Below are 15,115 nucleotides of genomic sequence, written 5' to 3' on the forward strand. Positions count from 1 at the left end.
TCTGTTGGCTTCGCTTGATTGTGACTGACTAAAATCGGGGCCCATCGGTTCTTCTTCCCAAGTTACTACGATTAGTGTTACAATCAGCGGCGTCGACAGTTTTCTCTATCCTCTCTGATCTTGTTTTGTCTCGCTTTTCATGTGTGCTGATGCGTTTCTCTCGACATGGGGTTGAAACAGGTGCTCGACCCCAACCAGCGGTTGGGCGCAGCGACCACGGGTGGCTACCCAACGCTCAAGCAGCACGAGTTCTTCACCGAGGTCCGGTGGGAGAAGCTGCCCGAGATGGACCCACCCAAGATGCTCCCGTTCCTCCCCGGCACATCGAGCAACGAAGAGCTGCGCTCTCATTACTGCGTAAGTTGACCTCTCCCTTCCGACGTTCCCGCGCCTGCTGGTGCAGGCCTCATTTGGCTTCCAGTGGCAGCATGGCAGTGTTTTATTTTATTTTGTTTCTTCCTCATGAGCCTCTTACGGCATCTTATGGGGCCCAGAGGCCCTTTAGGCCTCTGGGCTCCATATGATGGGCCTTTATTCCTGCATTTACGCCTGCGCATAACACCGCGTCAGCCGCATGCCTTCATAACTGCGTTGTGGCCGTTCATGATTGCATCGATAGCGGTCGTGGTTTCGTCCGCAGCGGTTGTGGCAAACCGTAGTTTCCTTTCGACTCGGTGCAGAGCTGTCGAGCATGCAGAGCGCCATCTACATCGTGACGGATGGACGATCCGTTGGCGATCAGTGTCACTAGCAAAAAAATAATCGGGATGTGCACACGGTAGTGAGAAGCATCTCTCGGATGAAGACGTGCGTCGCTGCTGCGCTGCAAAGGAAGTTGCGAGGCCTTCGCTGCTCCGAGCGCTAATCAGTCACGAGGTGACGAGAATTGCAGCTTTCGCACTGCTTTTGTGCAAAATAGAAACAGGATTTGCAGATTAATTTAGCAAATAAAAGCATGTTGACGTAGTAACCATTTGTTCACTGTTTTCTTGATACTCTCGGTAATTCAAGATTTGGTTAATTCGGACATTTCTTTCGGTCACGAGGAAATCCGAATTAAAGAGGTTTTAGTGTACCAGCTTCTTGCACGAGAAAGGGTGTCCCCTGGCACGTATAAAGGTTGGGAAAACATTTATTTTAAGCTTACTCTCGAAAGGCTAGACCTGGTGTCATTGACATTATCGTTCCGGTGTGGATCGGAGCCAAAATTTTCTGACGTTGTGTAGCAATTAGCCTAGGTTTCTGATGGTGCTGATTAAAAAAAAATAGCAAGAGGGCTGTGTACATTTCTCCTGGTTGTGTTTGCATGTGGCTGCCGCATGAGCGATCGTAGGGAATGCAGCAAGCTAGTGTTTCACGACATATCACGCACCAACCTCCTGGCTACTGAAGCTCAATTGTAAAAACAAGCATTACAGTGAGCTTTGCGAGCTAGGTGAGGTGAGAACAGTAAGGCTTGCGGGCTAGCACCTGATGTCTGCCATGACCCACCCACAAGCGACTTGCGCTTATGTGGGCACGAAATGTGTAACAAGTTGTGAGCTGCTGAAATAAAGATGTATGTATGTATGTATGTATGTATGTATGTATCACCCGCCGGGGTAGCTCAGTCAGCTAAGGCGTTGCGCTGCTGAGCTCGAGATCGCGGGATCGAATCCCGGCCGCGACGGCCGCATTTCGATGGAGGCAAAATGCAAAAACGCCCGTGTGCTTGCGTTGTAGTGCACGTTAAAGAACCCCAGGTGGTCGAAATTATTCCGGAGCCCTCCACTACGGCGTGCCTCATAATCAGAACTGGTTTTGGCACGTAAAACCCCAGAAAGAAGAAGAATGTATGTATGTATGTATGTAAGGCAGTGTGATGCTTTCTGGCATATTTTCTAGTGTTTAGAGGCTTTGAACCTGCAATGATTAAAAAAAAAGAAAAGGGGGGTTGGAACAAAAATATTTTATTTACGTCATACTGCAGGCACTGTAGCCCCAGCAGGAGGGGCAAGGTACGCTGATAGATGTGCAATACAAACGGCTATAATGCTGCTAACATTGACACAACATAAGAAAATAAAATCATGGGAGAACAATTAGAACAACACAAAGGAGGAACCTTACCTGCTCTAGCTTCTGTTACCTGGCTGAATGAAACACCCAGTCTGCCTCTATCTGAAATACCATTTCTGTATTTTTTATTTTTTTTACCGCTTTCCACTCAGGTCCCAGACGACTTGGAGCCTGGCCTCGACGACAAGCAGATGACGCGCCTCTTGGGCCTCGCGTTCGACGACGACGCACCCGTGTCTTCGCCGACCGTGGTTCCCCAACAACCACAGCAGCCGCAGCCGCAGCAGCCGCAACAACAACAACAACAACAACAACGAACACAGCCACAGCAGCGCATTTCTCGGACGCAGCTCCACATTCTGGACTTCGGCCCCGAGGAGCACAGCCGGAGGCTCCAGAAGCAGTCAGAGTCGAATCCGTACCACAAGTTTGTCCAGGGCAACCTCATCCTCAAGCAAGGTCTCGTCGACAAGCGCAAGGCAAGGGCGCCTCTCACAACTGTCTGTCCAATTGAAGGGCCTTGTACTTCGTGATCAAAATATTGCCCCCTGTTTTTATTTTTAGTGCCAATAGCATTTTTTGGGGAACTTCACCCAAAACTGAGTTGAGGTAATTTCAAATAGAATCAGGGCAACACTTGACTTCAGCCAACCAAGAGAACAGGCTGGCTTCAGGAAGGGATATTCTACGATTGATCATGTCCATGTTATCAACCAGCTTATAGAGAAATGTGTGCAGTACAATCAACCACTCTATATAGCTTTCATAGGTTATGAAAAAGCATTTGATTCAGTAGAGATACCGGCAGTCATAGAGGCATTACGCAACCAAGGAGTACAGGATGCATATGTGAATATATTGGCAAATATCTACAAGGATTGCACAGCAGCCTTGGTTCTCCACAAGAAAAGTAGAAAGTTGCCTATCAAGAAAGGGCTCAGGCAAGAAGACAAAATCTCTCCAATGCTATTCACTGCATGCTTAGAAGAATTATTCAAACTCTTAGACTGGGAAGGCTTAAGAGTGAGAATCAACGGCGAATATCTCGGCAACCTTCGGTTTGCAGATGACATTGTCCTATTCAGCAACAATACGGACAAATTACAGCAAATGATTGAGGACCTTAATCGAGAAGGTGTAAGAGTGGGGTTGAAGATTAATATGCAGAAGACAAAGATAATGTTCAATAGCCTGGCAAGGGAAGAATTCAGGATCGCCAGTCAGCCTCTAGAGTCTGTAAAGGAGTACGTTTATCTAGGTCAATTACTCACAGGGGACCCTGATCACGAGAAAGAAATTTACAGAAGAATAAAATTGGGTTGGAGTGCATACGGCAGGCATTACCAAATCCTGACTGGGAGCTTACCACTGTCGTTGAAAAGAAAAAAAGTGTACAATCATTGCATTCTACCGGTGCTAACATATGGGGCAGAAACTTGGAGGTTAACAAAGAAGCTCGAGAACAAGTAAAAGGACCGCACAAAGAGCGATGGAACGAAAAATCTTAGGACTAATGTTAAGAGACAGGAAGAGAGCGGTGTGGATCAGAGAACAAACGGAGATAGCCGATATTCTAGTTGACATTAAGTGGAAAAAGTGGAGCTGGGCAGGCCATGTAATGCGTAGGATGGATAACCAGTGGACCACTAGGGTTACACAATGGATACCAAGAGAAGGGAAGCGCAGTCGAGGACGGCCGAAAACCAGGTGGGATGATGAAGTTAGGAAATTCGCAGGCGCAAGTTGGAATACGCTAGCGCAAGACAGGCGTAATTGGAGATCGCAGGGAGAGGCCTTCGTCCTGCAGTGGACATAAATATAGGCTGATGATGATGATGACCCAGCTTGGGAGTATGTTTGTCAGTATCTAAGCTTTTTCACGCCAACTTGGACACTGGGTTGCCCATGGTCTAATAAGTGGAGCATTGGGCTGCTGTGCCGAGTAAACATTGTTGCCTATTTGATAGTAGGTCAGGTATGTCTAAGCGATACTCTTAACGTGACTTGAGTAGCACAGTACGTTCTGCAATCTGTGCGAGCACCGTCAACTGGGCTGGAATGTGCAGTGATGGGTACGTGGTACTGACCAGGGGAGTCGGGCTCCATTCAGTGACCTCTGACTGTGCTAGCTAGTATCATAAATTAAGCGTTTGTTTGCTTGAAAGGTATTTGCACTTCAACATCTTGCTTGGGTTTTAAAAACATGTTTTTTTGTAGGGTTCCTTCCAGATCTTGGGGGAATCGCATGTTATTTCAACCTGGTGGCGTAGGGTACGATACAGTCTTCTCAGTCGGCAATTATGCCTCCCCGACAAGCAGGGCCTGTTTGCGCGTCGGCGGATGCTGCTGTTGACGACGGGGCCCCATCTATATTACGTGGACCCCCAGGCCATGGTGCTCAAGGGCGAGATACCCTGGTCCACCGAGCTCAGGCCCGAGCCCAAGAACTTCAAGACTTTCTTCGTACACACGGTGAGCGTGCGTGCTTTTCACTTGTCTCTTTGGTTTTGTCAATGAGGGGCACTTGTGGGGAGTACAGTAGAACCTCGTTAATTTGGACTTCGCAGGACCGACAAAAATGTACGAATTAACCGAATGACAAATTATCGAGGGTATCCAGAAAACAATCGGCAAATGCTTACTACATCAACATGCTTTTATTTAGTGAATGAATGAGCAAATCCTATTGCTATTTCGCATAAAAGCAGTGCGGAAGCTGCAATGCTCGCCATCTCGTGACTTGTTGGCTCTTGTAGCGGCGATCGAGGCCTCACGACTCCCTTCGCAACACGGTCGCGGAACGTGTCTTCATTCGAAACACGCTTTGCACTACCGTACTTTTTTTTTGCCTGTGAGCTGGTTGCCAACAGATCGCCCGTTCACTGCGATGTAGTCAGTGCTCTTCATCCTCTACAGCTTTGCACCGAGTCAAAACGAAACAACTGTTTGTCGCAACCGCTGTGGTGGAAACCGCGGTTGCTATCGACGTGATCAATGAATGGCAACTACGCAGTTTTTTAGGCACGCATCCGACATCCGTCCTCGCTTGCATACTCCTGCGTCCTCGCTAATGCATACTCCTGCCGGGACCAGATGATGAGTTCGAATTATCCGATTTCCTGAATTAACGAGGTTTTATTGTATTCACAACTATATGAAGCCAAGGAAAGCATGGAGGAAAATTGTTGGTTGTTCTTAGTTTAAATGTAGAAATGCTAAGGTAAAGGGAAAAGAGAGTTGTCGAAAAAACTGCTTCTAGCCGGTGAGAGGAGTCGAAGCCACCGATGTGTGGCTCCCATCTTCAGCAAGTCCTTTTTGATGTGTTAGCATTAGGAGTGTTGAAGTGGAAAGAAGTGTATGTGTGTGAACTTTGGGAAGTCGGTCACGAGTTGGAGGTGTATATGTGTGCGTGCATGTGTGTGCGTGCGTGCGTGTGTGTGTGTGTGTGTGTCTGCGTCCGCACCACTATCGATTGCAATTTGCTCCTCGAAAAGGCAGGACATGGGTTGAGTGAGCTCAAGAATAGCACTTTGCAATGTGGTGAATGTGGTTGAAGAGGAAACTTTAGCTCTGGGGCTCCTATCTTAGTACATGGGAATGGAGAAATCATTTTTGTCCACAACCGGTGCACTGAATTTGGTAAGGTTTCTTGCATCTAAAGGAAAAAAAAACATTAAAATCTAATGACTGTCGCAAGCAGATTTTTTTATTCGGGCCGTCGATATTTTGATTAAAGAATTTTTGAAAATTGCATATTTTTCAGAAAAAAAAACTGTCAAGTGTACAACTCTGTAGCTCGGCAGTGAAAGATGATACCGCAATTCTGTAACTTGCATCTAATGGTACATCTAAAGTGGACAAACGATATGGATCATACATGGCTCTGAAATACACCACTTGTATGTGAATAGGACTTTTGCAAGACCTTTGTAAATGTTGTAACAGATTCATGTAAGATATAAATTTGTACATCAAATTTGTCTGCTTTGCATGCTCTGATGGATGCAATTTAACAGAACTACAATATCATTTCTTGGTGCAGAGTTACTGATTTGGAAACATTGTGCTTCTATTTTTAATTTAACTTAATTGTCAGCAATTATGGTAAAAAAATTCAGGTCATAAATCAAAATTTTGCTTCCAACAGTCACCAGAATTTAACTGTTTCTCTCAAATGTTGCAAGTTTCATTGAAATCGGCCTGGGGGTTATCTCAGAAAAGCGTTTCTGTGTTTTACATGTATTTGAATAGACGCCATCAGAGTTGTCGCCGAGCTAAAGCTTTCTCCTAAATCATGGATTCGGGACCTGAAAGAGATGTGACGTAATGCTGGTGCATTTCTCTCGCATTTGCCGTTTAATTGCCATTGAACATTTACAGCGAAGCTGTTAAGGGCTCAGTCTTCGACGGTCGCGTCCGGATGTAGAAAAAAAACTCTCATTGGCCGTATGCTGTATGTGCGAGTGAAAGCGCGCAAGTGACGCGCGCTTTCACAGGGAGCGAACGCACAGCGGGGAGCAAACGCGACTTCTTCCGTCGCGCGAAAGGCCGCGGGGGGATGGGAGGGAGGGAGGGGAGGCGACGTTTAGCTGCGGCACCAAATGCGTATCTTGCGACCGGGGCAAGGGAAACTGGCGACTCAATCTCCACACGCGAAAGGAGGACAGCGGGAAGGCAGCGCGGGAGGGAGGGGTTGTGGCTTCTGCTCTGCGAGCAACTTGTACTGCGCCGCGGTCGCGCGCACCGTATCTTGAAAGCAATTTGCAACACGGCTCCTACCTTTGTATGCGCTATGCTTTCGCCGCTGAGTTTCCGTTGAAGCGATAGACCGCATGAACCTTCACTCGCTGCTGCTGGTGCGCTTGCTCACGCTAGCGTTTTGACAGCGGTTGTGTGCGGTCACACAAACAACGCGCAGAACTGTTGTCGACAGCGGCGGCGTTTTGCCCGCGTTCGCACCGAACCTGCGCGGCGTTGGTGACGTGTGACCACCACTGAATCATATATATTTCTCATTCTTTATTAGTTCAACTAACCAATTACACCATGACATCTTAATAGTCATAGTTGGAAATACATAATCACCACAATAGTACAGCTTCGCTGGTCTTCCATCTCCACCCCAGTGGAAGGGCTGACAGTTTTTTTTTTCTTCCGCTTTCATTTATCTTTACCTTGTCATTTCTACATTTCAATTAAAACAACAAATAATTTTCGCTATGCTTTCCTTGGCTTCATTACCTGTTGGCTTCATATGGTTGTCCATTTACTAGTTTGATTTGCCTTCATGACTAATGAAATGCAAAAAGAAGCATACTATGATACTGTTAGCGTGAGTTTTACAACACAACAACCTACCATAGCAACTTCAGCAATTGCAAGTCAAATTCGAAGCAAGAAAGCACAATGGCGCTTGCCCATGGAAGTACAGGACAAACTGAGGAGAGGCCCTGATGCCACTCTTTGTGAATCCTCCGTGACGCCGGAAGTTGTGGGGCAGACTCCTCTCTCGTTTACATTTCTCTCCTCCGGCGTGCAACCCCGCCAGGCTGCGCACGTGTGCGTGCCGTAGCGATCCGATCAACGGATCCTATAGCAATGTACATATCATCTCGATACCATCGCCAAGGTCACGTCGTCCAAATATTGTGCTCTAGCATTGTAAAAAGTTCATAGTGAACTCCTTAAGTTGGACCACAAGGCCGGTCCCTGCTGCTCTCTCCGGCTCTTGCGAAAATAAATCTATACATTCTCATTGCATTGCAAGAATGCACAAAGTGCATCACGTTTTACGTACATCAACACACATCGACCTATGGCTAGCCCATCTCTTGTCTACGAGAACAAACAGTATGCCAGTCATGGCTTGAGGCATCGTTTTGCTTTATTGAACAAGTTTCGGGGAGGCACGCACCCTGGAGATGTAGCAAGCCACAGCGCACCGACAAGAAGGCCAGCAACACGTTTATATACCTGACTGTGGCTTGGGGTGTATTCTTGTCGCAAGTAGTGAAGCTTCACGGAAACAAAGTTCTGTAATAGCCGTCGCACGGTGCCGAGTGGTGCGCGCGTATGCGTGCGGCTAGCACGTTGACCGGACCCGCTACGTGCGACCATCAGCCATTTTATGTGCGCGTAGGCGTACATTCTTCTGTCGAGCCTTGTTCACTCTTGCACCGCATCCACCATCTTTCACTTCCCGGCGCTCCTTGGGCGCACAGATAATATGTCTGCGGTAATCAATGTTCGTCTCTTATTTATTCACAGCAGCCGCTTCTTCCCATCCTTCCGCATGGCTGTGTCGCGCGCCACCAAGCCACAAATGCGTCATCTGCTGTCAAAAGCATGAACACTGTGCAACTGTCACTGACCTGCAAGCCGTTTATTGTACAGATTCTGAAGCAGAGCGGTTTCAGTCTGTGAGAGCACATTAGCATGAATCCACTGAAGAAGGCAACAATAGTCCCAGATAGTCCTTGCGCAGTACGTGATGTACAGCATTATATGCTTGCTCATTTCACGCTTTTCACATCATCCGGGTCCCACCTGGCCACTACAGCAGCAGGGAGAGCACGGTCTAGCTAACACGGCGGCACAGAACACGCGAGACTAACGCAAACCTGCATGCACGATGCCTTTGCCACGGTACAAGACCTACGGAGGAGCACACCGCCATAACAAAAGCGCCATTGTTTCCCGACAACATGGCCGCTACAGCAAAAAATACCATGCGACTTCATCCGCACCTTTCTCCTAGTGCGTGAAATGGGTAGAGCTGAGTTTATTTCCTCCTTCCATGCACCTACCCCACCAAAGCCATTGCAACGCCGACCTGAGGAAGTTTGCCGAGTACGATTTCTTGCAGGAGCGCTGTAGCTGAAAGTTATTTATGAATTGTTTGTTATGTGATAGAGGCCATTTCAAATACAACCAAATGAGTTATGTCAGCAACCAAAGAGCGTCCTGCTTCGAGCCTGCTTGTTTAAAATACAGTACTACAATTAAACGGCACTGTGTAAGCTATGGCATCGAGAGTAAGCATTTCTCAGTCGAGTGAGTTCTGGCGAACGCATTAGGTAACAAATTACATTAGGGCAAATTACATTAGGTTTGCCTGTATAGCATCACACAAGTGACGTTAAAATTTCAGGCATTGGCAAGTTAATGTAATTTTCTGTACCCGTGTGGCAGCGGTATCAGACAGTTTTAGATTATCACTGTCTGTGAACCAGTGCGTGTCCTCTTCCATGTGATCCATTTGATATACCGCATGTTGTGTGAACTGCTCAGCAGTCGCAAATGAGATGGTGAAATGTGAATGTGTGTGGGAACCTTGAGTAACAAAAAAGCTGCGACACGGTCGCCATTATTTTAGCATGTAAAGTAACTTATCTTTTGAATGAGGTTTCGTAATAGAAGCATTCTATCGACATGCCGTCATTGCAAACCTACAAGTAATTTCTCCTTTCGCCAAAGCCATGAACATGCTATTTGCTATGCGATTGTAACATGCAAACAATTCTCGTACCCATTTTCTTGGGGGCAAAAAAAATTGTGCACTAGAATTGTGTAAGTACAGCAGTTTTTTCTCTGTCGATGAAAGTCAGTATGCTTTTGAGCAAGCTAGAGATTGCACCTTGGAGTTGGAAAAGTAACCGTCTTGTGTGGTGGATCTTCGCAGCCCAACCGAACCTACTACCTGGAAGACCCCGAAGGCTACGCCCTGGCTTGGTGCAAGGCCATTGAGGAAGTACGCAAAGCCACCTACAACCAAGCCGACGATGCGTCCTAATGATGGCTTTAGCCGGCTCTCTCTCTGGCTGTCCGTTGGCTCGTGCCTGCTTCCTACTCTCAAGTGGCCATGGAGAGGATTCGCCGCTACAACATCGCCGTTTGCTGGCTCTTTTCGACGAGTGTGTCCTGAGGTGTGGACTGGAGTGTACAGTGCCTGCTGATGACTGCGATCGGAGACAAGCGAACCATTTCCAGGACTCTTAAATAAGCCTTCTAAACTTTTTTTTTTTTTTTTTGTAGAAGCAAGAACTAGGACAGCTCCTTTAATGTATGTACCCTTGCTTTGCCTCATGGGAACGTTTGGGAGTTCAGCTGAACGATGATGTTGCTTTGTCCAAACATTACTCCCTGGAAATATTGTTTCCCTGGGAATAGTTCTCGGCATAAGAGGTCTTGATAGAGGCTCCTGATGAGGTCATTGGACTGTTTCCTGAACTCAATATAAGCTTTTGAAATATTTTTCTGTGGAAGCCAGAATTAGAACAGCTTTTCTTTTATAAATACTTGCTTTCACTCGTAACGTTTAGGAGTTTAGCTGAATATCATCATTGCTTCGGCTGAATGTTACTTCTTGTAAATGTTGTTCCCTTGGAACTGTTCCGTGCATAAAAGGTGTCCTTGATAGAGGCTCTTAATTAATGCAGTCTTCTTGTGGCAACGCAAAGCTGAAGTAAGCTTAAATTCTCTATTACTTTCCCTCTCTTACAATCACAACTTCACCTGCAACTATGTAGGTATGTGTTACTTTGTTCATTCAGATGTACAAGCAAAAATTGTATTCTTGTAAACACTTTCATGGCGGAAAAAAAAAAAAAATTTGAGCGACGTCTTTTGCCACTTTCGTTCTAAGAATTATGCAACAGAAAGGTATGATGTATCCTTTCCATAACTTATAAAAGACATTAGCTGTTACTTATTAATTTATACCGTCAGATGCGACTACAATTTTGCAACGCACCATCTTATTTCCTTATGTGTCTGCTATGTCTCCAGGTGCATGCCATGGTATATCACCTCTTAGAAATTGTGGCACTTTTTTATGTCATGGTGTATGCATCTCTTAACTTAGCAATTTGCACGGCATAGCCTGACACCTAGTATTTTTTTTTAATGTCGAGCTGAAGCTGGCATTAAAGGTTTGATTAAAGTGACATAAGCACAAAGAATGGCTAACGATATTTGTGACAAACAAAATTGCGGTCCGTGTCGATTAAAGCAGTGTGGGCTAAAGTATGATACAAGTTTGCATGTGAAATGTCAAACAATAATTGTACAACATGTTATTGAAAACCTAAATTTGAAGAATACTATTCAAGTATAAACAACAAATAACAAGATTGCAATCTTAGTAAATTACATAATGGCACGCTGAGGCATGATATAAGTTTGCACGTGGAACGGGAAACGACACTTGTACAATGTGTCATTGAGAAGTGAAACATGAGGCACTATCAAGTGCAGATCGCATGCAACAAGATCACAGTCTAGGTAGAATAAAGAATTGTGTGATAACTTTACAAGAGTGATTGTCCCACATAGTGATGTTAAAAGAGAGATGGTATATCACTGTCTCACGGTAACATAGTACCCTGTTACTTGGAGCTAGCTGAGCATCATTTGAGATGCATGAAGTTTTGGCAAATGCAGTTGGGCAAAAATTATACCAAAGCATAACTATCATGAATGCCTTATGAACAACCAGTATGGCAGTGGCATCAGTTTAAATTGAGTCATTTGTATGCTGCTTCAAGTTATGACCTTTGTTGAATGTCTGTTTGACAGTGGGGACAACAACATTTATTCTTTTATTGCTCGTATTGTGGACTTAATCGCAAGTAGACAATGCCCAAGGCAAGCCATTGTTCTTAAAGATTAATTCACAAAATCATTTATTTACTTGAAACAAAAGTGTATGTCCATTAAGACGTGCAATATATTGTCACGTCACAAGTTGGGTGTCGACGTATTTGTACAGTGCGCACATTTATTTCACGTTCAGCCCTGTATGTGTTAGTAGAAAAATCATGCTGTTCCTTTGCATAATTTGTCCACGAAAAGCAGTCATTGCATGTTTGCTTCCTCACCTTGTTAAAAACGCTTATGTGCTTTTTTGATGTTGCATTTGCTGATGCATTATCATTCAGGGAAGCACTAACGGGAATAGGTGTATCAGCATTTGTTGATGGCGTCAGCATCTGGTGATGCTCAGACGTTTGCTGATGTATTAGGATTCGCTGATGCAGTGTTAGTGATGCATTAGCATTTGTTGGTGCAGTAGCATTAGCTGGTGCATTAGCATTCGCTGGTGCATTAGCATTCAGTGATACAATTAGTGACTGATGGGGCTTTGATGGTGAGCTCTGTACTGGCCCTTCCCCCACAAACTTTGGCTGCAATTTTGTAGCGATGCCTTTCCTGATGCTAATGCCTTTTCGCACTTTCTTGCGCTTCGTCAATGGTCAGAGCGATGCTCCAGTGGCATCAGCTGGCCGTGAGCAGTGGGCGATAAGACTGGCATAGAATCGAGCAAGAACATCGCTACAAGATAGAGGCCTCGAAGTTGGCACTGGCGTTACTGCTCTCGCCATCGCATTAAAGCACTGCTTGTGGCTGAAATGAGGCAGAAGTACCTCGCACATGTTGGCATATCTTGTGTAGAGAAATTTTGAGAGGAGGGGCGAGGACAGTAACTTCAGTGCTGGCTGCACTTTGGAAATTTTTTTTACCATATAATTTGCCTGAACAAAAGTTATAACTATGTCAAAATGTGCTAAGTATTCTCGCAAATGTGCTAAAAAATCATTTTTTTTTAATTTTAACAGTAAATTGGGCATTTGAGGAAAATTGTGATTTTCAACAAGAACAGGCGCTGCGAGATTTCAGTGTTTCAGACTAACTAAAAGAGCGTTCTACGTTTGCTGCAATCCACAAAACGTTTCTGTGAATCCGTTCATTGAGGATTCACTGAGGAAAAAAAAATATTTACAATCAACGGCCAATACCAGCTGAAGGCATATTTTTGCCACTATGTGAGCCTATAGTCCCACCAGATCCAGCAGATAATCTGCAGCAACCTTGATTAGCTGCCATATCTTGAGCAATGAGACATCGCAGAAAGAGCGGCCCATAGAGTTTCTCACTATATTACCTAGAGGGAAATATGGCGCTGCTGCGCTGTGGTATCCGTGGGAATGCCAGTATATTGCGACTTCGGATTGGCGACTTCGGATTGGCATCGTTCTTGGGGAGCCAGAAAGCCTTAAAGACGCGCATGACTGGCACCGTTCCGTCTGTCACAATGTTTCATTTCCTGCTGAAACAGCACGTAAAAAGCTGCTTTAGCTTTATCATTACACAAAAACATGTTTAATTTTGAGGACCTTACTATTGGATGTACAGTTTTATGAAACGTAAAAAGTATCGGCTGGCTGCTGAAGTTGGAGGGCAGACAACAAGATTCTCGCTCGCTTTGGAACAACTTGTCGTCTGTTCTTGCTTTTCTTCGCTTGATCCTGCATTGTAGGTGAGTAAACTTTATTGAGAGATGTAATATGGGTGAATGAAAGCCTTTTATGTAGATTTTACTTTAAGAACGCATTATTTGTGTAGCCATATCCACGTTTTAGACGAAGCCTCGAACAACACCAGCCAACACAAGCCTCGCAGACGCATATCCCGTCATTCCCATGACGGCACAGCGCCCTTTAGGAAACTCCCATAGACGGTGGCGCCAGATTACCCTCTAGGTGTTATAGTGAGAAACTCCATGGAGCGGCCTAACATTTTTTTTTTTTTTTATGTATTTGAGATTGGTCTGTAGGCTTGTGAATTGTGCAATTTTTTTTTTTAAAGGTCGTCTGCAATTTCAGGCTTCACAACTGCACTCAAAGCCTTGTTTCTGATTGTGTTGATAAGAAGCAGTCTCCACATTTGAAGAGACACTATAGGAAATTATTAAGTTAAGGTAGATCAATGGACTATCAGTATCGAAGTTTGGTATCATTTTCTGTGATCAAGTATACCATTTCTGCTTACAACCAGGCGTCCTTGTCATCTATTTAGCCACCTTTTTGAGGCTTTTTAATTAAAGAATGGGTCGATTACAAGCTCAGTGGCATTGCCAAGATTACGTCAGTAGGATATATGTTTCTAATTAATTCAATTGCAAAGAAATCTTGTTGCAGTTGCCTTTCAGTGCTTTCAGCTTTCGTTGAATTTCTTCTAAGCCTGCCTACAATAGCCTATCTTGCGGTGGCGACGGCCACGAGCATTACATCTCTGTCGCCCAGATTCGGTAGACTCGCGGGGACTTCAATTCTAAAGCATAAAGTGCCCGAATGGCTGTGGTCACTCACCTTGCCGGCCTCAAAATATGTCTTTCGGGTGCCCGGTATCAAGCGCAGAGAGCAAGCTTTTTTTTGTCAGCGACTATTCTTTCTCGACACTTGTCACACGCTTGCGCACGCACACACGGCGTTGCCGAAGGCGCCTCCATGTCCACTTTTGCCTCGCGGAGGCTTTGTAAATATGCTTCACGAGCCAGCGTTTTCGACTTGCCGGCGGAGTGGCCGCTTCTCACTAGTTAGACAAGTTACAAATTAAGAACGGCTAAATTAAAAAGAAAGCAAGATGGAGGAGGAAGAGAGTGTTTTATACGTTTTTTCAGAAACTGCGCAGAAGATGGAGACATTGACTGTGTTTTTGTTTCTTTTTTTTCGTGTTTTTTTTTTATGTGCGTGTTGTGTTTGAAGTGACGTGCGCTGGTGTGATGTTGGACTTGAGATGGACTGCTGGACTGAAGGACGGATGCCTTTGTCATTGTACAAAAGTGCTGCGAGTGCCTGGAAAGTGATTGTGAAAGAGTGTGGGAACCTCCGAACAGTTTTTTTTTTTTTCTTGTAATAAAATATAATGGAAACTCTTCGGTGCTTGTTATTCCTTCTTTTTAATCAATTCGAAAAAGACTGGCGCAGCTGTGAAAGCATGTGCGAGACGCTCTTTCTGTTAAAACCAACTGCAACGGAACTTCTGGCCGGGTAAAATGCCTAGTTTCAGATAGTGCAGGTATAAAGTAAGCTCTGTGCAAAATTTGGCGCTTGATATACTAGTGGATTTGTCTATAGAAAACTCTGAAAAGTTGACACCACGAAATATATGACTAATTTGTGAGTGAGTAGGAGTTTGCAGAACTCTTGTAAACATTAGTTTAATAATTTCACATAAGCTATTAACTCGTATATCAAATTTGTCCACTTCTGGTACT

General features: G+C 45.0%; 1 protein-coding gene across 3 annotated transcripts in view; it reads left to right on the forward strand.

Annotated features, from left to right (window-relative positions):
- LOC119453106 (3-phosphoinositide-dependent protein kinase 1-like) overlaps nt 1–14,776 on the forward strand; it is a 32,970-nt gene extending 18,194 nt beyond the window's left edge. The window contains exons 10-14 of one of the 3 annotated variants that reach the window (XR_007467000.1): nt 181–357; nt 2,211–2,537; nt 4,378–4,536; nt 9,740–13,651; nt 13,705–14,776. Coding sequence is in view for 2 of the 3 variants with exons in the window: in XM_037715106.2 (XP_037571034.2) it covers nt 181–357; nt 2,211–2,537; nt 4,378–4,536; nt 9,740–9,850 (774 nt within the window). In the remaining variant the exon portion in view is untranslated. Of the gene's footprint in view, nt 1–180; nt 358–2,210; nt 2,538–4,377; nt 4,537–9,739 lie in introns of all 3 variants that reach the window. The other 2 variants (XM_037715106.2, XM_049667550.1) reach the window with 2 other exon arrangements.
- The last annotated feature ends 339 nt before the right edge of the window (nt 14,777–15,115 follow it).

The sequence above is a fragment of the Dermacentor silvarum genome, chromosome 5 (assembly GCF_013339745.2).
Source record: "Dermacentor silvarum isolate Dsil-2018 chromosome 5, BIME_Dsil_1.4, whole genome shotgun sequence".
Classification (NCBI taxonomy): Eukaryota; Metazoa; Arthropoda; class Arachnida; order Ixodida; family Ixodidae; genus Dermacentor; species Dermacentor silvarum.